General features: G+C 30.1%; 2 protein-coding genes across 4 annotated transcripts in view; one reads left to right on the top strand and one right to left on the bottom strand.

Annotated features, from left to right (window-relative positions):
* The first annotated feature begins 907 nt into the window (after positions 1-907).
* On the top strand, positions 908-5,702 carry LOC140920176 (importin subunit alpha-1b-like). Of its 3 annotated transcripts, XM_073368027.1 has the most exons (8): positions 908-2,853; positions 2,943-3,002; positions 3,092-3,223; positions 3,301-3,498; positions 3,640-4,008; positions 4,162-4,287; positions 4,783-4,904; positions 5,187-5,702. In XM_073368027.1, the coding sequence occupies exons 3-8, from the start codon at positions 3,221-3,223 to the stop codon at positions 5,401-5,403; spliced, it is 1,035 nt and encodes a 344-aa protein (XP_073224128.1). In that variant the 5' UTR covers positions 908-2,853; positions 2,943-3,002; positions 3,092-3,220; the 3' UTR covers positions 5,404-5,702. The 3 variants fall into 3 exon arrangements, with proteins under 3 accessions (XP_073224128.1, XP_073224126.1, XP_073224127.1); XM_073368025.1 differs by having other exon boundaries at positions 3,092-3,498; XM_073368026.1 differs by lacking the exon at positions 908-2,853 and having other exon boundaries at positions 2,871-3,002; positions 3,092-3,498.
* An 8,358-nt stretch (positions 5,703-14,060) lies between these two features.
* The window catches only part of LOC101489744 (uncharacterized), a 16,416-nt gene continuing 7,844 nt past the window's right edge, over positions 14,061-22,632 (bottom strand). Inside the window, exons 9-18 of the mRNA XM_073367466.1 lie at positions 19,870-19,979; positions 19,505-19,588; positions 19,207-19,431; positions 18,511-18,595; positions 18,254-18,344; positions 17,808-17,960; positions 17,554-17,676; positions 17,345-17,400; positions 16,018-16,098; positions 14,061-14,437 (exon numbers count right to left, since the gene is read on the bottom strand). Coding sequence (XP_073223567.1) covers positions 14,061-14,437; positions 16,018-16,098; positions 17,345-17,400; positions 17,554-17,676; positions 17,808-17,960; positions 18,254-18,344; positions 18,511-18,595; positions 19,207-19,431; positions 19,505-19,588; positions 19,870-19,979 — 1,385 coding nt within the window. The remainder of the gene's footprint in view (positions 14,438-16,017; positions 16,099-17,344; positions 17,401-17,553; positions 17,677-17,807; positions 17,961-18,253; positions 18,345-18,510; positions 18,596-19,206; positions 19,432-19,504; positions 19,589-19,869; positions 19,980-22,632) is intronic.

Genomic DNA, 22,632 nt, shown 5'->3' with positions numbered 1-22,632 from the left:
ACAATGAAAAATATGCATATGATGAAGATTCATCATTGTCTGCTGTAGAAATTTCAAAAAAGTAAAGAAGGCTCTAAAAATTCCAAACTAGAAGGAAGCTGTTTTTGAGGAGATGAGAGCTCTTGAGAAAAATCAAACTTGGAGAGTTATGATGTTAAACAATACCGTTGGTTGTAAATGGATATTTACTGCGAAATATAATTTTGATAACATAGTTGAAAGATACAAGACACGCTTTGCTAAAAAGTTTACTCAAACATATGACATTGATTACTATGAGACTTTTGCTCTTGTTGCCAAATTAAACACTATTAGAGTTCTCTTGTCCTTGACGGTGAATTTAGATTGATCTCTTAACCAACTTGATGTAAAAATGCTTTTCTGAATGGTGATTTAGAGGGGGAAGTATACTCTTGGCTTTGAAGGCAAGTTTGGTTCAAATGTGTGCAAACTACAAAAATCGCTTTATAGTCTCAAGCAATCCCTAAAGGCTTGATTTGAAAAATTCACTCGGTCGGTTAAAAGACAAGGATATATGCAGGTACAATAAGACCATACTCTGTTCATGAAATTCTCTAATATTGGTAAGATTGCAATTCTAATTGTATATGTAGATGATATTATTCTCACATGAGATGACAATGAAACGAGGTGTTACACATATATAATTTACTTTCGCTCATCTAAAGTGAAAAGTTAGTAAAGTGAGTGAATCAATGGTTAATATTATAACCATTGGTTATGCATATACACATAATATCAACCATTCATTTAATCATCTATGGTTGATATTACTCATTTTATTATATAAAGTGAGTTATTTTAGAGAAGTCAAATCCGTATACAATATATAAGTATGTGGCTGTGTGTTACAATAGTTAAATATATGGTTATTTGTTAGTTATTTGATTCTATTTGTGTTACGAAGCTACTCCTTGGTGGTTACTATGATGTATATATAGTTATTGTATTATTATTTCTTCCGGAAGAATGAGATCAATGCATACAATAATAGATTTCTACAAGTAACATATGGTATTAGTAGAAGATCACATTCACATTTCCTATAACACACTCACAGATTTAGCCACCAATCCCTTGAATCCATATTATATTCATGGTAATGGGAGTCCTTCACAGCCATTGGTCTCTCCCCTCCTCTTTGGACCAAACTATAATACCTGGTCTAGGGCTATGAAACTCGCTCTTATGGCTAAGAATATGATGGGTTTCGTTGATTTCGCTTTTATCACCTCTGCCTTCAAATCCTCTGTATGAGCATGGCAGAGATGTAATACCATGGTTCTTGGTTGGATCCATTGATCAATTTCAGAATCCATCTTACAATCGTTCTTTGGATAGACAAAGCATTTGAAGTTTGGAAATATCAAAAGGTATTATAGTTTGGATAGACAAAGCATTTGGAGTCTGAAAACCCTTCACAACAGCCCCCCACAGCATGCACCTCCCTCACAACAACACTCCTCATTTCAGCATATAAGACATTCAACTAGGACGAGACAACAACCTCAGTATCTTCATGATTACCATTGCTTGAAACAAGCCAGTCGTTGATGGTATTCTAAGTTATCAAATGCTCTAATATCTCTCAATTATGTGCAATCTACATCTGACTATTCTCTTTTTATAAAGGCGGAAGACTCTTCCTTTACTGTCATTTTTTGGTATGTATGTAGATGACCTTGTCTTGGCAAGGAATAATCAAGAAGAAATTCGACATGTGAAACAATTTTTGGATAAACAGTTCAAAATCAAAACTTGGGACAACTTAGATTCTTTCTTGAATTTGAGGTATCAAGATCCAAATCTGGTATTGTCATCAACCAGCGGAAGGACACATTGGAGTTTCTCTCAAAGGTTGGCCTCTTGGCTTCTAAACCTGCATTTTCTCCCACGAACCCATCTAATACCCATTCCCATGATGAAGGCACACCATATCCTGATCTTATAGACAGCTTGTTGGTAGACTACTCTACCTCACTAACATTAGACCGATCAGTTGTATGGCAGTCCAGCAACTTAGTGAACCTGTCTCTAATCCAATGGAACACCACTATCATGCAGAAACTCGCATCCTCAGATATCTCAAGTCATCCTCTGCAGAAGGAATCTTTAATCCTTCCAATTTTGTTCCTAAGCTCAGTGCATTTGTAGATTCTGATTGAGCTTCATGTGCAGTAATTAGAAAATCTGTTACAGGGTTTTATGTCTTTCTTGGTCCCACGTTGGTGTCTTGGAAATACAAGAAACAGAACAAAATATCAAAATCTTCATCTGAGGCTGAATATAGAGCTCTTGCAGCCCTTACTTGTGAGATTCAATGGTTGGCGTACTTGCTTAAGGAACTTCACCTTCCTCTCATTTCTCCTGCTTCTGTATACTGCGACAACCAACCAACCATCTATCTTGCCCACTTTCCCACCTTCCACAAACACACAAAATACAAAGATTGATTGTGACGTCATTCGTGAAAAGATCAACAACGGTTTAATTCATTTGCTTCCTATCACCTCCACAGATCAGCTTGCAGATCTCTTCACCAAGCCCTTATTTCCTTCTGCATTTCATAAATGTATTTCCAAGTTAGGACTCACGGGCAGCCATAGTCCAACTTGAGGGGGGTGTTACCATAGTTAAAATATATGGTTATTTGTTAGTTATTTGATTCTATTTGTGTTAGGAAGTTACTTTAGGAAGTTATTCCTTGGTGGTTACTATGATGAACATATAAGGAGTTATTGTATTATTATTTAATCAAGAAGAATGAGATCAATGAATACAGTAGATTTCTACAACTAACAGTGTGTCTACCTAAATCACGGTGTAGTTCTCGTAAGTTCTTAATTGTTAATCAAATTTAATTACATTCATTTACACATCTTTGTTCAGGCCACATCCCCTTAATTGATGAGTTGATTCAGGCAGGTGTTGTCCCTCAGTTTGTGCAGTTTTTAGCAGTGGATGATATACCTCAACTGCAGGTATAAATACTTTTCTATCATATTCTTGTGTGATTTCTCAAATGTGAATATTTTGACCTTACTTATGTTGGGCCTTATATGATCTTCAGGCTATCGCAGCATGGGCTTTTTTCAACATAGCATTAGAAACATCTGAGCATACGAGACTTTTAATTAAACACGGCGTTGTTCACCTGCTTGTGAAGCTTCTGAGCTCTAGTAGTGATGACAACAAAGAAATGGTATAATTGCATTGAGAAAAGCACCATGTATGTGTGTGTGTCGCTTACACAATTTCAATGTCTCATGTATTGAACAGGCAGTATTAGCATTAGGTAGTATCGCCAATGATTCCCCGAGCACAAGGGATGATGTTCTTAATAATGGTGCACTCTTGCCATTATTGTCTTTGTTGTTGAATCCATCTACAGCAAAGTTATCTATGTTGAAGAATGCTACATGGACTTTATTAAAGTTGTGCCGTGGAAAGCCTCCTTCTCCCACACTTATTGAACAGGTTGGGAAAATTTGCAGAGAATGTTGCTTGTGCAGTAAAGTACTAAAGTTAGCTGATCCTATGTAAATATAATATAATTAATTTACACATTGTTTGTTATCTTCTCTTCTAAAACTGCATGCCTCTTGTTATCTTTTTTAGATACGGCCTACGTTGTCTGTCCTTCGGGAACTCTTGTGGATGCCTGATGAAGAAGTTGTACAAAATGCATGCCTGATTCTCTCTTTCATCACTCATGAGGGGTCAAGCGAAACGGTCCAAGCTGTCATTAAAGCAAATATTTGCCCAAGACTCGTGGAGTTACTATTGCAAGTCCTTGATAGATTGCAATACCCTGTGTCTTTCTTTTTAGTAAAACTTAACACTCCTGTGGGTGGCTTCATCAATGTTTTCTTTTTCTGTGGTGGACTGACTAAATTTCCTTTTTACAGGTTTCCTATGTCAAAATTTATTGTGCCTGCTTTGCAGACTCTAGGACATATTGCTTCTGGTGATGAGGCTCAGACTCAGGTAAAATTGTAGAACATGTCACACTGGTGTCAAATGATAGTTTAATAGACCATGAGAGAGCATAGTTTTTTGTCGCATTGCTCTTTTTTGACAGTCTAATAAAATTGATTTATTTTACCACCTATTGTTACTAAACTAACCATATCTTTACAGATTCTAATTAACAGTGGAGCTCTTCTTTGTCTTAAACTACTTCTTACACAAAGTGACAAAATCATTCTCAAAATAGCTTGTTTGGTTATTTCAAACATCACAGCAGGGACAGAAGCTCAAATACAGGTAAGTATTGATTTGTCATTGCTTTACTTAGTAATGATTTTCTTTTGAGTTGTTTCTCATTGGAAGTTCGTCGCAGCAAGTTTTGTTTTTGACTGGGCAGTTCGTCACAAGTTTTTTGCTTGCTAGTTGCAATGTTGATTGTTTGTTAAAAAGTGCTTCTTTAAACGCATTTAGGAAAGGAATCACAGTCTACCAGTGAAGGAAAAATATAAGTGTTTGACGAGTGAAGAAAATTACTGTGTTCTTTACCATAGAGTTTAAGATTTAAGCAAATTAAATGTGAGTCACATTCATTTTTTAAATGTCGACTAAGATGTTGAGAGAACTGAGAAAAAGACTTTTGCCGATATATCTTATATGAAATGCATTTTATGCGAAAAATATATATCATTGGCCAAGACTATTTCTTGAAATTTATTTATAGAAGACTATAGCTAAACCTTTTAAACATAACATATATTGTCACAACTAACATAATTATGATCATTGCTGTAGGCTGTCATTGATTTTGATCTTATCGGTCGTCTTGTTTATCTTACGAAGGCTGAATTTGACATTAGAAAGGAGGCTGCATGGGCTATTTCCAATGCTACTTACGGAACTTGTGAGCAAATTCGGTAAGTTTATCATGATTTTTTCGCCATCCTCATTCTTCTAGGTGTAAAAGGAAGGAAATTATGAAATATAAAATAAAAATCTTAAATTAACAATGTTATGTAGTTGGATGTACCATTATGTGTCCCTGGAATTGTAGAAAATATTTGATACTTAGTATTTTAGACACACTTGGGATTGTGGTATATTAATAAATTGGCATGCATAATAATGTTATTGTAAACTCCTTTTGTGATTAAAATCTATTATTTGACTTATTATGTGTACGATGGACATTCTCCTAGGTCCTTCGCAAGTAAAGAGTGCATCAAGGCTCTCTATGATCTCTTGACCTATCCAGACCCGGAAATTGTAACAGTTTGTCTGAAAGGGCTGGAAAACATCTTAAACGCAGGAGAAATTAACAAGGAAAGGGGACTACATTATGGGGTCAATATTTATGCTAAATATTCACAAAATCTTCACAAAGAAAGTTGCAAAAGTCTTAACCTAATGGAATGATTTATCAACTTATATAAATTTTCACAAAATCTTGATTATGGAGCATTGTATTGAATGGCAGGTACCATGGAAAGAAAAACAAACAATGCATGTCAAAATAATTGTATAGACTTCATTTTGTAATTTCTACTACCTATATAGAGATATTTTCCAAAACGGGATTTTACTAAAAAGCTGCAAAACGAGTAGAAGCACCACCCGTTATACAAGCACTAAATCATTACCTGATAAAAATAACAGAATCTCTTGCTTTAAGCCTTTTTTATTTAACAAAATCACTCCAACATTTACCGAGAACGTGCCTCTTCGGGCTACCTACATGAAAATGCAAAGGAAACAAAACTGGCTAGTGTTTTCTTTTTCCATACTAAAATAAAAGCACGCAGTGGACTTAAGGTCATTGAATCCGCCACAAGAAAACATTGGTATTATTTTAAGCTACTACTGAAGGAATATAATTGATCCGCAAAAGCATTCTCACCACGATATACATGATGAAATTTCCAGCTATTACCATGCAAATCTCGGAAAATAAGAGTCTGAATTGTTGGTTGAACTGTGTAATCCTGAAATAAATGAAGCAAATTAAAGGGAATTCTCATATACAAATACAATACAAGCGAGAAACCCATTACAAAAAAAAAAAAAAAAAAATTAACAACACACGCAATTCTAAATGAACACCAAGACAAAAATTCAATACCCTTAAAACAACTATCGTGGACTCGCCCAACTCCACTCCAAGCTAAGCCAAACCCCAAACTTCGAAATGTTGCTTTGTTTTGGTTATTTCGGGTAAACCATCATATATCTTTAGCAATAGAAAAAGGAAGCAAATTGTTAACCAAGTGAAGTGAGGTTCAATGGAAGCGAGAATCCCACATTATAATTTGGGTCTGCACTGCAGCATAGTCACAAGGTTCCCAATTTGCTTTGGTAGGTGGTACGAATTCGAGTACGTGAATAGTTTTTTATTTAATCAAAGACTAAAAAATACATAATATAAAATCATTAATTAAAAACGAAATGTTTGTATATTATTTTAGCTTTCAAATTTAAAATTACTTATATGTTTGTATATTATTTTAAATTTCAAATTTGAATTACTTTCAAATGTTTGCATAAAAACGAAATGTTTGATCATACATACTATAGTGATATATATAATAACGTACCAGGGGTGGAAAGAGGTCCTCTGTTGCCGTCTGTGGCACCACTAAGCTGCCACTGCGTTTGCTGGTGTCACTAGCAGTTAAAGTTTTGCAGAAGAGATGCTTGCTAGCATTGGCCTTTAACCCAACCGAAGGTAAAGGAGATAGATTATTGACCTCAATGAATACATCATGATGCAATGGTTGGAGGGTCATTTGTGCATAGATTTCTTCTGTTTCTTTGTCGGCCTAACATAAGTGACATGCAAATTATAATTTGTAATTGAGGAGAAATACAGAAGATGGAAATAATAAGACTGACATGAAGTGTGAGGTTTTGGACTTGGCACAGCAACTGAGATGGAAGATTGGGATAGTTGGGAATCCTTGTGGTGGGAGCAGCCCCCTATTCAGATAAATACAAAAGACATACACTTCAGTTGCATCTAAAAACTATACATGTACACCTACTTTTGTTTACATCTAATTAATCACATTTAAAAAAAGTGGTTAATTCACTTGAATGGATGGTTTATTCAATTAACACTAAGATAAATTGAATTAACACCTCATTCTTTAGGTGGTTTGTAAGTGTTCATGAACATTTTTTAAAATATATATAACTACACTGGACAAAACTAATAATGTTTAGAAAGGTATAAATGAAATTTTGAAAAAATGCTTGACCTGTTCGATTTGGCCTTGAGGGAAGTAATACACCGGACTGTCTACATGAGGCAAGGATACAAGTGGGCCAGCACAAGCATGCCATAACTCTGAATTTAATGTCTCTGTGACTGAAATTATTAGTAACATGTACATATCTCATTAGTATTGTTTTAAATTAGTAACACACTAGCATGATAGATTAATGGGAGGATGAAGAAATAAAAAATTTAATTAAAGAACTTTTGTAGCATCAAATCTGATTTTTTTAAGTGAATATAAAGCAAGTTTGTCAATAGCTTGAGCATTAACAAATGATCACAAAGAAGGATAGCTCTAACACTAGACAAAATGTTAAGTGGATTGAAACATGAAGAAAATAATTAACAGTAAACACAGCACAAATATAATTAATGTGGAGTAGGGCTTTGCTTCCATAAACCCAATGTGTTGATCAGCCTGGTGTGTTTCTACATTGATGTGGAGGAGGGCTTTGCTTCCATAAGCCCAATGTTGAATAATATGTTCAGAGCATATTCTTAAAATATGTTCTTAATTACATTCTATATTACAATATAATAATTAATTTAATAAATTATGACCTATACATAAGATAATGAACAAGACACTGTACCCATTGTGCCGTCACTGCAATTTCCTTTTGCAAGATGTCTATCATCCTTCATGTTTTCTTTGCAACTCAATGGGAAGGGAAGGGAACATTTGTATAATTATGAAAAAACAATATTTCTATAAAAAGTTGGTCACACAATATGACGGCTCTATGACTCTTCTATTTTAACCATTGTATTTTTTTGTTAAATAGTTTATTTTAACAAATTTTATCATTTTTTTTGTTAAATAGTTTTTTTTGTTAATTAAAAGTTAAATAAAAAGTTTTACAAACTTAAAAAACAAATTTTAATTTTATAGGACATAAAAATATATTTAACCAATAACTTTTTTATATACTTAAGTAAATTAATTTAATTAATTTTAATTTTTTGATGTTCACTTATTATATTTATTTATATGTGATTAATAAAAATAAATAAAGAACTTGTAGGGATCTTCAACTCATTCAAGTTTTACTATAAATAAAATATATTTATTACATGTCTTAATTTGACTTAGTGTCGAAATAGCAATTAATATGCAGCCTTAATTATTTAAAATTTAGTTAAAAAATTAAAAACAAAAATTTAATTTAGTCTTTGAGAAGAACTGATTGATCCATTTTAGTTTTTAAGAAAATTAAAAACACATTTTAGTATATGAGAAAAATAAAGCAAACTAAATTAATCCTTAATATCTTTTAAAAGAGACAATTAGATATTTAGCAATAATTAAAAAGAGATGTTTAAGTCTCTAAAAATGATTAAAAATGACCAATTTGATCTCTAACAAAAGTTTTTTTTTTTAAAAAAGAACAATTCCTTACATCATTGTTGGATTTAAAAGAGAACAATAATCAAGGATACAAGTGGGCCAGCACAAGCATGCCATAACTCTGAATTTAACGTCTCTGTGACTGAAATTATTAGCAAGGTCGGCCCAACATATTACTAGGCCTAAAGCGAAATTAGTAGATAATGTTTTTTCAAAATTTAATAAATAAATTATTAATATTTTATTTAATAATTATATAATTTTTTTTAACAAAATTAATAGCATTTTCAAATCTATTTTCTCTATATTTTTCAAAGAATGAAATAAGATATTTCAACTGTTATAGGGTAACATCAACAACTCATGTAAAATTTTCCATATTTTAGTTGAAGAAGAAAATAATGTGTATATATTGTATCACTCCAACAACTCATATTAACAATATGTTCACTACTTGTCTCATGATCTTTCAATTTATAACTAGTATTTCTCATATGAATGATGTACTCATAATTAATATTTCTCTCATTTCTAGTGTCTTAATTAGCCAATTTAGTTATACTGAAATAATTATTAAATAATTTGTAATAAAAACAAAATATTTTATTTAATTTATATAAAATTTTATCAAAATTAGTTTTAAGAATATTAAAAAGTGAGGCCTTCTTTCTTTTAAGTAAAAAAATATTTAAGACTTTTTTCTTGAATAAAAAATTTTATTTTTTAGGGAGGCCTAAAGCGCTTGCTTTAATGGCCTTACCTTAGACCGGTTCTGATTATTAGTATCATATACAAATCTCATTAGTATTGTTTTAAATTAGTAACACATTAGCATGACAGTTTTAAATTTAATTAAAGAACTTTTGTAGCATCAAATCTGATTTTTTTAAGTGAATATAAACCAAGTTTGTGAATAGCTTGAGCATTAACAAATGATCACAAAGAAGGATAACTCTAACACTACCAATCGACAAAATGTTAACTGGATTGAAACATGAAGAAAATAATTAACATTAAACACAGCACAAATATAATTAACGTAGAGTAGGGCTTTGCTTCCATAAGCCCATGATCAGTTTGGTGTGTTTCTGCATTGATGTGGAGGAGGGCTTTGCTTCATAAACCCAATGTTTGGATAATATGTTCAGAGCATATCCTTAAAATATATGTGTTTCTGTATATGTTCTTAATTACACTCTATACTACAATATAATAATTAATTTAATAAATTATGAGTTATACATAAGATAATGAACAAGACACTGTACCCATTGTTCCGTCACTGCAATTTCCTTTACCAAGATGCCTACCATCCTTTTGCATCTTTGCAACTCAATGGGAAGGAAAGGGAAGGGAACTTGTTGTGTTATATAATGTGATAGTGATGGTCAATATTGTTAACATTTTTGTATGATTATGAACAACCAATATTTCTATAAAAAGTTGTCATAGAGTCACACAATATGACGGCTCACTCTTGTATTTTAACCATTTTTTTTTGTTAAATAGTTTATTTTAACAAATTTTATCATTTTTTTTGTTAAATAGTTTTGTTAAATAGTTTTTTTTTGTTAATTAAAAGTTAAATAAAAATTTTTACAAACTTAAAAAACAAATTTTAATTTTATAGGACATAAAAATATATTTAACCAATAACTTTTTTATATACTTAAGTAAATTAATTTAATTAATTTTAATTTTTTGATGTTCACTTATTATATTTATTTATATGTGATTAATAAAAATAAATAAAGAACTTGTATAAAAAATAAGACATTAAATTTAAACTTCGCAAATAGTATCCAAATATTAAGAGACAACTCTAGATTGAAGAAATACATCCTAATTTCATTTTATAATTGCATTAGAAGATTCAATAAAAACAAGAGTGTTTATTTTCTCACATCAATACTCTTATATATACAAAATAAACATTTGAATTGACCAATTATACCTTATAAAATATATATTTGGACTAAATTGACCAATTATAACTTATAAAATATATATTTGGACTAACTAATTCCAATAAAATTAAGTGATTTTTTAGAAGATTTGAGAATGAAACTTTTTAAAAGTGAAATGCAAAATGGACCTACATGACCATTCTCAAAAATAGCTGATTCCATCGGACAATCCGAGAAACCCATGAGGAAAATGTCGATCCAAACTCCACTCAAATGGGTTGTTGATAAAGAAAAAAAAAAGTACAGTTAGAGACGAAAAAAATTATTAACCAATACAATAAAAAAAATTAAAAATTTGATTTTATAAGCCACGTCTTAACTTTTACTCCTATATTTTACCATTTTTTATATGAATTTCTAAAAATATATTAGTAGAAAATACAAAAAATTTCGGGTAAACCATCATATATCTTTAGCAATAGAAAAAGGAAGCAAATTGTTAACCAAGTGAAGTGAGGTTCAATGGAAGCGAGAATCCCACATTATAATTTGGGTCTGCACTGCAGCATAGTCACAAGGTTCCCAATTTGCTTTGGTAGGTGGTACGAATTCGAGTACGTGAATAGTTTTTTATTTAATCAAAGACTAAAAAATACATAATATAAAATCATTAATTAAAAACGAAATGTTTGTATATTATTTTAGCTTTCAAATTTAAAATTACTTATATGTTTGTATATTATTTTAAATTTCAAATTTGAATTACTTTCAAATGTTTGCATAAAAACGAAATGTTTGATCATACATACTATAGTGATATATATAATAACGTACCAGGGGTTAAAAGAGGCCCTCTGCTGCCGTCTGTGGCACCACTAAGCTGCCACTGCGTTTGCTGGTGTCACTAGCAGTTAAAGTTTTGCAGAAGAGATGCTTGCTAACATTGGCCTTTAACCCAACCGAAGGTAAAGGAGATAGATTATTGACCTCAATGAATACATCATGATGCAATGGTTGGAGGGTCATTTGTGCATAGATTTCTTCTGTTTCTTTGTCGGCCTATCATAAGTGACATGCAAATTATAATTTGTAATTGAGGAGAAATACAGAAGATGGAAATAATAAGACTGACATGAAGTGTGAGGTTTTGGACTTGGCACAGCAACTGAGATGGAAGATTGGGATAGTTGGGAATCCTTGTGGTGGGAGCAGCCCCCTATTCAGATAAATACAAAAGACATACACTTCAGTTGCATCTGAAAACTATACATGTACACCTACTTTTGTTTACATCTAATTAATCACATTTAAAAAAAGTGGTTAATTCACTTGAATGGATGGTTTATTCAATTAACACTAAGATAAATTGAATTAACACCTCATTCTTTAGCTGGTTTGCAAGTGTTCATGAACATTTTTGAAAATATATATAACTACACTGGACAAAACTAATAATGTTTAGAAAGGTATAAATGAAATTTTGAAAAAATGCTTGACCTGTTCGATTTGGCCTTGAGGGAAGTAATACACCGGACTGTCTACATGAGGCAAGGATACAAGTGGGCCAGCACAAGCATGCCATAACTCTGAATTTAATGTCTCTGTGACTGAAATTATTAGTAACATGTACATATCTCATTAGTATTGTTTTAAATTAGTAACACACTAGCATGATAGATTAATGGGAGGATGAAGAAATAAAAAATTTAATTAAAGAACTTTTGTAGCATCAAATCTCATTGTTGGATTTAAAAGAGAACAATAATTGTTGTAATGGATACTAAATTATAGTAAAGAAATACTGCATTGCAAAATTGAACTAAAATTTCATTATCACTATAATTGTGCAGTAATAAACAACGTATAAACACTAAGTTAAACTTCAAAACTAAAGTTATAGTATTATGGTTTGGTTGTTGGTAATCAATATATGCATATAATCGATGTTGTTTTCCTCAATATATTTACTAAATCATTCTCTCTATCTCAACATATAAGCACAAAATTGATGTATAAATTTAGATGAATTACATCTAATTTTATGAGTTTTTTTTTGTTGCAAATTCATCATTTTTTTCGTTTTTAAAGATTTTGAACAGTTTTGTTTTCAATGTAGTATCAATCAATTTGAATGAATGAATTTCTATTTTTTTAATAATAAAATTTATGGATTAGAGTGGTATTAAAGGATTAGATTAAAAATTTATATTTATATATATTGTTTGGTCCTTAAGTTGCACTTTTTTATTATCCTATTTTGTTTGAATTTCAATCCTGAAAATTCAATTACATTTTAAAATAGTGTATGTTGTTAGTAAGTTAAAATATATGTATTATATTTTATCCAAGATATAGCATGGAAGAAGTTGAAGAGTTGGAATGAAATATTTTTATCTATTATGACCATGAAGACTTGCTCCTGTTATCATAGCGTTCAAATTTTCCCCTTAATTTCTTGAAATTATAGTGATAATGATTCTGTAATTCGGAAATTAAATACAATACATTGGCAAGAAGAAAAATATAAGCACCTGGGAGTATGGCATCAGTTACTTCAGCGCCAGAGCGCCTGGTACTCGAACATTGGCTCGAGGCATTTTCTCTACCCCTTCTTACCCTGAAAAAACAGGGGGCACCTTGTGTTCTTGAACCGATAACCATCTTTCGGCTAACCTAGCCTCCTCCGTCCCTCGGGACCAACAAGGGGTAGTACAGGAATGTTAACCTGTTGTCCATCGACTACGCCTTTCGGCCTGATCTTAGGCCCTGACTCACCCTCCGTGGACGAACCTTGCGGAGGAACCCTTAGGATGTTAAAACAAACATGATAATACCAAATTCAACTCTGTTTTTTTTTTTAATACCAAATTCAGCTCTGTTTTTTTTTTTAATATCAAATTCAACTATATATAGCCTTTATCAATATACTTGATATTTTATTATCTGAGTGTTTGTTTCTCGTAAATCCAATGATCATTTTAATTTTTATACAGCATTATATTAAGATTAATTAATGGTAATCACTTCACAAAGACGATAGTAATATATGGAGAGTCTTATCTAATAATATAAAACACAATATTATAAATTAACAGCCATGGCAGTCCTTACATATATCTTTACACACTTTTTTTAATTATATATTCACACACCACATAAGAAAGAAAGAAAGAAAGAAAAAAAAAACACACAATATATAAAGTTAAAGTGTACATAACTAACTATATATATGGCTTTCTGGTCTTCTATCTTCATCTCATTAGCCACGACGATGGTTCTGCTCCAAAGTAGTGATAATGAGTCGTTGAAGTTCGTTCTCACGCAACCGCATCCTCCTATGCATTTCCTGAATTCGAGCATCAATCTCAACAGAAGGAGTGCTATCGTACAATGATCTCAACCATTTTTAATTAAACATATATTTTCATTCCTAACTTTTATATATGTATATTCCTAATTTATATATATATTTTTTTTTATTTTTTATATTTTCCTAATTTATATCATATCATGTTTGACTCCTAATTTATAGGACATTGAATTTTTAATGGTCCGATGTTGTTGATACTGCCTTGCTCCCGTTCTTGGTGGTGCCATCGTCCTTCTTGTTGTCATCTTCATTGCTGAGGTTAACAATTTCTTTGTTCTCTTCATTGTTGATAATTTCATCGTCACTGTCACTCTCAACATTGTCACGGCCGAAGTCATAGCACTCGTCTCTGCAAATTCCTTTCAAGATTGCCAAGTCAAGAATCCGATTATATTCGGTATCAGATTCATCATATTTGGAACCCGAGTCTTTGTTTTTGGAAGACATATTCAATTGTCTCTTGTTTTTTGTTTTTCTTTCACTTTTGCAATTCTTAGGTTGTAGTATGCTGTATTTATACTCAAAAATTGCCTGCACGCACGCACGCACGCCTACATGTACACCAACGTCACCGTATCATCAGTTTGTGATTTTGTTCTGTTGGTTTTAACTTGTGTTTGCGTGTTATTTGTCAATATTTATATTTCACTAAAATGCAATTGCATGTATGCCATCGCAATATAAATAATTTTAATGTATCCACACCACCATTTAATCTAATTCAATATCAATTATAATCTTTTTATATCTGTTAGTTTATAATCTTTTGTTAATGATATTATAGACTAAAATGACTAACCAAATGTGATGATTAAATTAATTAATTAAAGACTAAGTTTGTTTTTATAATATGAATACATTTAAAGACTATTATAACAAACATACATTCATTTATTTTTTTTTAAATCAACACATAGTGAAGGTTCACATATCATATAGTTTATTTTTTTATTGTTGTATATATATTTTTCAAAACTAATTGCAAGTCATTGCCCACATTTACTAATATGGGCCTCTCACTTATCACCACCAATCACATCAACTCGTTGAGGCCGTCTTTTTGTCGATCATCACTCCGACCACCATAGACAAATGTAGAAGTTGGAGTGGTTTTCGACGAAGGCAAAAGTTATGGTTAGTGATCGACAATGGTTGAAGTCATGATCTGCATGTGTCACAGTTGTCGTCGGCGACTACTAATAATAACATGTTAATGTTAAAACAAAAAATACAAATTATGAATTCAAACTAAGTAAAAATCAATTCAATTTTCAAATTTAACTTTCAAAATCAAAAAAATAGAAACTCATAATTAACTAAATGGTCTGTTAATATTTTTTTTTTATAGCTGTTAATCAAACTCATTATTTACGACACTTAGACATTAACCACTTGCGTAGACTACGGTAGTACTTACAAAAGTAAAAATAATTAAAAAAAATTCTATTAAAATCAAATTTGAAACACAAAGAAACATGGAGATAAAAGTTACATTTGGTGTTTTAGTTTTCTATATGGATTCAATCATATCATGCTTGTGGTATAAAACAGACACGAGCATGGACGTTTGGATTTCAATTTTCAAGACAACATAAATATAATTTGTTTGTTAAAAGTTTATAGTCATTCACAAGTCACAACATAGTTGTCGTAAAATATGTTTTAAAACAGAGAACTATGCAAATCATAAATCTTTCGTACAAAATAAATGGTTGATATTCAAATAGATAAAAAAAAATTATAAATTATTCAACGATAAAGTGACATACATTCAAGTTGAAGCTGAATTTAATTTTGAGAGTTTGATTGTAGAAAAAGTAGTTATATAGACACATTATTTTACTCGAGTAAGACTTGCTCTTGAATGCATGGACTTATTTTTATTATTTCCTCTTATTGTTTTCTTAATAAGAGATTAATCATCGGTGAACAAAGAAAAGTAATAATTCCCCAATTATATAGCCAAATTATGGTGTCCAACTCATTAGTATTTTATTCCCGAAAATTTTGTAAGATTTACTACTATAGGAGAAATGTTTATATAGGAGAACATTATATTAAACAGCAAATGCATAGAGCAGCAAATAATTTTAACATCTAATACATTGACACATTTAAATAAGAATCTTACCTTCTAGGAGTTCTGGCTGATAAAGGGGACTACAGAGTGTCTCCACTCCTCCTATATCATTATTTGTTCTTTCTTTGACATCTAATTCCACAACCTGGAGTATTATATAGAACAAAAACAGTTACCAATAAAGTCGTAGAATTGTTCAAATTCTATAATGATATCTCTTAGTTTTTATTTGTGAGAGAATCGTTATAAATTTGTAATACTTCAAAAGTTTGTTTGATATGATAATGAATTTATAAAAAAATTATTCTCAACTTTGATTACTTTTTATGAACAAAGAATGTTAATAGCTTATAAAATATATATTTGGACTAAATTGACCAATTATAACTTATAAAATATATATTTGGACTAAATTGACCAATTATAACTTATAAAATATATATTTGGACTAAATTGACCAATTATAACTTATAAAATATATATTTGGACTAAATTGACCAATTATAACTTATAAAATATATATTTGGACTAAATTGACCAATTATAACTTATAAAATATATATTTGGACTAAATTGACCAATTATAACTTATAAAATATATATTTGGACTAAATTGACCAATTATAACTTATAAAATATATATTTGGACTAAATTGACCAATTATAACTTATAAAATATATATTTGGACTAAATTGACCAATTATAACTTATAAAATATATATTTGGACTAAATTGACCAATTATAACTTATAAAATATATATTTGGACTAAATTGACCAATTATAACTTATAAAATATATATTTGGACTAAATTGACCAATTATAACTTATAAAATATATATTTGGACTAAATTGACCAATTATAACTTATAAAATATATATTTGGACTAAATTGACCAATTATAACTTATAAAATATATATTTGGACTAAATTGACCAATTATAACTTATAAAATATATATTTGGACTAAATTGACCAATTATAACTTATAAAATATATATTTGGACTAAATTGACCAATTATAACTTATAAAATATATATTTGGACTAAATTGACCAATTATAACTTATAAAATATATATTTGGACTAAATTGACCAATTATAACTTATAAAATATATATTTGGACTAAATTGACCAATTATAACTTATAAAATATATATTTGGACTAAATTGACCAATTATAACTTATAAAATATATATTTGGACTAAATTGACCAATTATAACTTATAAAATATATATTTGGACTAAATTGACCAATTATAACTTATAAAATATATATTTGGACTAAATTGACCAATTATAACTTATAAAATATATATTTGGACTAAATTGACCAATTATAACTTATAAAATATATATTTGGACTAAATTGACCAATAGGCCACATTAGAGGATCCAAATCACTGATGCCGACTATTGTACCCAAATATCTGCAGAAAGATTAAGCATATGTCAATTTCTTCATGCTTCTTAAAAACGATTTTACACACATCATTGATAGTAGAAAGTAGGTCCGTATATTATATATCTATGTAACCATAGCAAAGAAGATGCTATCTGACACACCAAAATTCAATACTTACCTGCGCGTACCAAATTCTTCTGTCTCAAACATCATACCAAATCTCAAGCCAATTGACAGTTCAGGCGTACGTAAAGCTTTGTTGTATTTAACAAGTGGAATAACAAATTCTGAAGTGCATGCTCTACAAATAAGCAGACAAAGGATATTATACTCAAGAAAAGTATCCCCAGATCCAGAAGCTTGTATTTGTTATATATATTATTTTATAAAATTAACTTTGGTTAGGCGAGTCTTAGAACAAATTAAATATACCTTGGATTGTATACAACGGTCCATGGACTTCTATTAGCAGCAGCAGCAAGCACATCAATGTGCATATTATCAGCAAAAAGGATTGACGATGGATGTGATGAGTGTTGACTATCAGCATACCTGACCCTAACTAGCAATTGTGATTTCTCATCCCTTGTAGCAATTGACAATTCATTTTTTTAGTACAACGAAAGTTGCAAAAGTCTTAACCTAATGGAATGATTTATCAACTTATATAAATTTTCACAAAATCTTGATTATGGAGCATTGTATTAAATGGCAGGTACCATGGAAAGAAAAACAAACAATGCATGTCAAAATAATTGTATAGACTTCATTTTGTAATTTCTACTACCTATATAGAGATATTTTCCAAAACGGGATTTTACTAGAAAGCTGCAAAACGAGTAGAAGCACCACCCGTTATACAAGCACTAAATCATTACCGGATAAAAATAACAGAATCTCCTGCTTTAAGCCTTTTTGATTTAACAAAATCACTCCAACATTTACCGAGAACGTGCCTCTTCGGGCTACCTACATGAAAATGCAAAGGAAACAAAACTGGCTAGTGTTTTCTTTTTCCATACTAAAATAAAAGCACGCAGTGGACTTAAGGTCATTGAATCCGCCACAAGAAAACATTGGTATTATTTTAAGCTACTACTGAAGGAATAGAATTGATCCGCAAAAGCATTCTCACCACGATATACATGATGAAATTTCCAACTATTACCATGCAAATCTCGGAAAATAAGAGTCTGAATTGTTGGTTGAACTGTGTAATCCTGAAATAAATGAAGCAAATTAAAGGGAATTCTCATATACAAATACAATACAAGCGAGAAACCCATTACAAAAAAAAAAAAAAAATTAACAACAAAATGCACACAATTCTAAATGAACACCAAGACAAAAATTCAATACCCTTAAAACAACTATCGTGGACTCGCCCAACTCCACTCCAAGCTAAGCCAAACCCCAAACTTCGAAATGTTGCTTTGTTTTGGTTATTTCAGGTAAACCATCATATATCTTTAGCAATAGAAAAAGGAAGCAAATTGTTAACCAAGTGAAGTGAGGTTCAATGGAAGCGAGAATCCCACATTATAATTTGGGCCTGCACTGCAGCATAGTCACAAGGTTCCCAATTTGCTTTGGTAGGTGGTACGAATTCGAGTACGTGAATAGTTTTTTATTTAATCAAAGACTAAAAAATACATAATATAAAATCATTAATTAAAAACGAAATGTTTGTATATTATTTTAGCTTTCAAATTTAAAATTACTTATATGTTTGTATATTATTTTAAATTTCAAATTTGAATTACTTTCAAATGTTTGCATAAAAACGAAATGTTTGATCATACATACTATAGTGATATATATAATAACGTACCAGGGGTGGAAAGAGGTCCTTTGTTGCCGTCTGTGGCACCACTAAGCTGCCACTGCGTTTGCTGGTGTCACTAGCAGTTAAAGTTTTGCAGAAGAGATGCTTGCTAGCATTGGCCTTTAACCCAACCGAAGGTAAAGGAGATAGATTATTGACCTCAATGAATACATCATGATGCAATGGTTGGAGGGTCATTTGTGCATAGATTTCTTCTGTTTCTTTGTCGGCCTATCATAAGTGACATGCAAATTATAATTTGTAATTGAGGAGAAATACAGAAGATGGAAATAATAAGACTGACATGAAGTGTGAGGTTTTGGACTTGGCACAGCAACTGAGATGGAAGATTGGGATAGTTGGGAATCCTTGTGGTGGGAGCAGCCCCCTATTCAGATAAATACAAAAGACATACACTTCAGTTGCATCTGAAAACTATACATGTACACCTACTTTTGTTTACATCTAATTAATCACATTTAAAAAAAGTGGTTAATTCACTTGAATGGATGGTTTATTCAATTAACACTAAGATAAATTGAATTAACACCTCATTCTTTAGCTGGTTTGCAAGTGTTCATGAACATTTTTGAAAATATATATAACTACACTGGACAAAACTAATAATGTTTAGAAAGGTATAAATGAAATTTTGAAAAAATGCTTGACCTGTTCGATTTGGCCTTGAGGGAAGTAATACACCGGACTGTCTACATGAGGCAAGGATACAAGTGGGCCAGCACAAGCATGCCATAACTCTGAATTTAATGTCTCTGTGACTGAAATTATTAGTAACATGTACATATCTCATTAGTATTGTTTTAAATTAGTAACACACTAGCATGACAGATTGATGGGAGGATGAAGAAATAAAAAATTTAATTAAAGAACTTTTGTAGCATCAAATCTGATTTTTTTAAGTGAATATAAACCAAGTTTGTCAATAGCTTGAGCATTAACAAATGATCACAAAGAAGGATAGCTCTAACACTACCAATCGATCATAATTAATATTTCTCTCATTTCTAGTGTCTTAATTAGCCAATTTAGTTATACTGAAATAATTATTAAATAATTTGTAATAAAAAAAAATATTTTATTTAATTTATATAAAATTTTATCAAAATTAGTTTTAAGAATATTAAAATGTGAGGCCTTCTTTCTTTTAAGTAAAAAAATATTTAAAACTTTTTTCTTGAATAAAAAATTTTATTTTTTAGGGAGGCCTAAAGCGCTTGCTTTAATGGCCTTACCCTTAGACCGTTCTGATTATTAGTAACATATACAAATCTCATTAGTATTGTTTTAAAATTCTACAATCAAAACAGGTATTGGATAGATATATTAAAAGTACATATATTTATAACAAGTTATCATTGCCAAAGTTTATTTATATATACGTTATAGTGTGTGTTTTATAGCTGTTTTACACATTATTATTGTTTTTTCAAAATCAGATATATAAGATTAACTAACTAACTAACTGTAAATGTAACGTACTCGATTGCAATATTATTATTGAAGATGTAATTGAAATGCTTGCACACTCACTCTTCCACTTATGAACACGAATTTACTTACCTTAAATTAAAAATTAAAAATACAATACATTGGCAAGAAGAAAAATATAAGCACTTCCAGGATGAGAAATCCATCATTTTTACATTAATCCAGTAATTATAAGGTTAATCATAATTTGAACATTCTAACGTGGTGAATGTTAAAACAAACATGATAATACCAAATTCAACTCTGTTTTTTTTTAATACCAAATTCAGCTCTGTTTTTTTTTTAATATCAAATTCAACTATGTATAGCCTTTATCAATATACTTGATATTTTATGATCTGAGGGTTTGTTTCTCGTAAATCCAATGATCATTTTAATTTTTATACAGCATTATATTAAGATTAATTAATTTGAAGAAATAGAAAACATTAGTAATAGTAGGTATTGTGGGGAAACAAAAATCAAAATCAAATTCAAAACGGTAAAAATCAGAATCAAAATCTAAAAAATATTAAAAAAACGAGTATGATACATTATAGTTTACTTTTAGATTATATAAAATCACATCATAAGATGAGGTATATATGATTGAACATTAACTGACATTCATCACTAAACATCCAAGTATTCAATAAATTTTTTTCACTCTTTATATTCCAAAAAACTCTTCATATTAATTTTTTTTTCTTTCAATTTTTAGTACTCTTGAGACTTCTGACAAGATTTATCGAGAGTGGATTCGATGGTATAAATACTAACTTGTATTTTTTCACATTTGATCAATTTGAAGACTTAAAATTTAAATTTTTTTATGCACATCTAACTAATTATAAGAAATAAAAGATTAAAAAAAGGTACGAGTGTGGATTAAAAACTTTATTTAAAGAAAAAAAGGCAACATGGGTCTACATTAAAATTTCCGAAACACCAGAACCCATTGGGCTAAGAAAAAAGCCCATAAAGCAAATTTATGTCCAAACTCCAATGAAATGGTTTGTTGAGAAAGAAAAGAGTAGCAATTAATAAACAAAAGTACCTACTAAAATTATGTAAGGATCTTCAACTCATTCAAGTTTTACTATAAATAAAATATATTTATTACATGTCTTAATTTGACTTAGTGTCGAAATAGCAATTAATATGCAGCCTTAATTATTTAAAATTTAGTTAAAAAATTAAAAACAAAAATTTAATTTAGTCTTTGAGAAGAACTGATTGATCCATTTTAGTTTTTAAGAAAATTAAAAACACATTTTAGTATATGAGAAAAATAAAGCAAACTAAATTAATCCTTAATATCTTTTAAAAGAGACAATTAGATATTTAGCAATAATTAAAAAGAGATGTTTAAGTCTCTAAAAATGATTAAAAATGACCAATTTGATCTCTAACAAAAGTTTTTTTTTAAAAAAAGAACAATTCCTTACATCATTGTTGGATTTAAAAGAGAACAATAATTGTTGTAATGGATACTAAATTATAGTAAAGAAATACTGCATTGCAAAATTGAACTAAAATTTCATTATCACTATAATTGTGCAGTAATAAACAACGTATAAACACTAAGTTAAACTTCAAAACTAAAGTTATAGTATTATGGTTTGGTTGTTGGTAATCAATATATGCATATAATCGATGTTGTTTTCCTCAATATATTTACTAAATCATTCTCTCTATCTCAACATATAAGCACAAAATTGATGTATAAATTTAGATCAATTACATCTAATTTTATGAGTTTTTTCATGCTTTTCATGCTTTCTTGTCTTACAATTTTAATAGAATCTTACAATTTTAAAAAACTAAGGCTTAATTGCACTTTTGGTCCCCCTATTATAGGTGAAAATTGAAAGTAATCCTCCCATTTTATTTCTCCCCAGTTTTAGTCCCCAAACAGAATTTGAGTCCAAATCATGATGAGTT

The sequence above is a fragment of the Cicer arietinum genome, chromosome 4 (genome assembly GCF_000331145.2).
Source record: "Cicer arietinum cultivar CDC Frontier isolate Library 1 chromosome 4, Cicar.CDCFrontier_v2.0, whole genome shotgun sequence".
NCBI lineage: Eukaryota > Viridiplantae > Streptophyta > Magnoliopsida > Fabales > Fabaceae > Cicer > Cicer arietinum.
The sequence above is the reverse complement of the archived record's forward strand: the minus strand, read 5'-3'. Positions and strand labels throughout refer to the sequence as shown.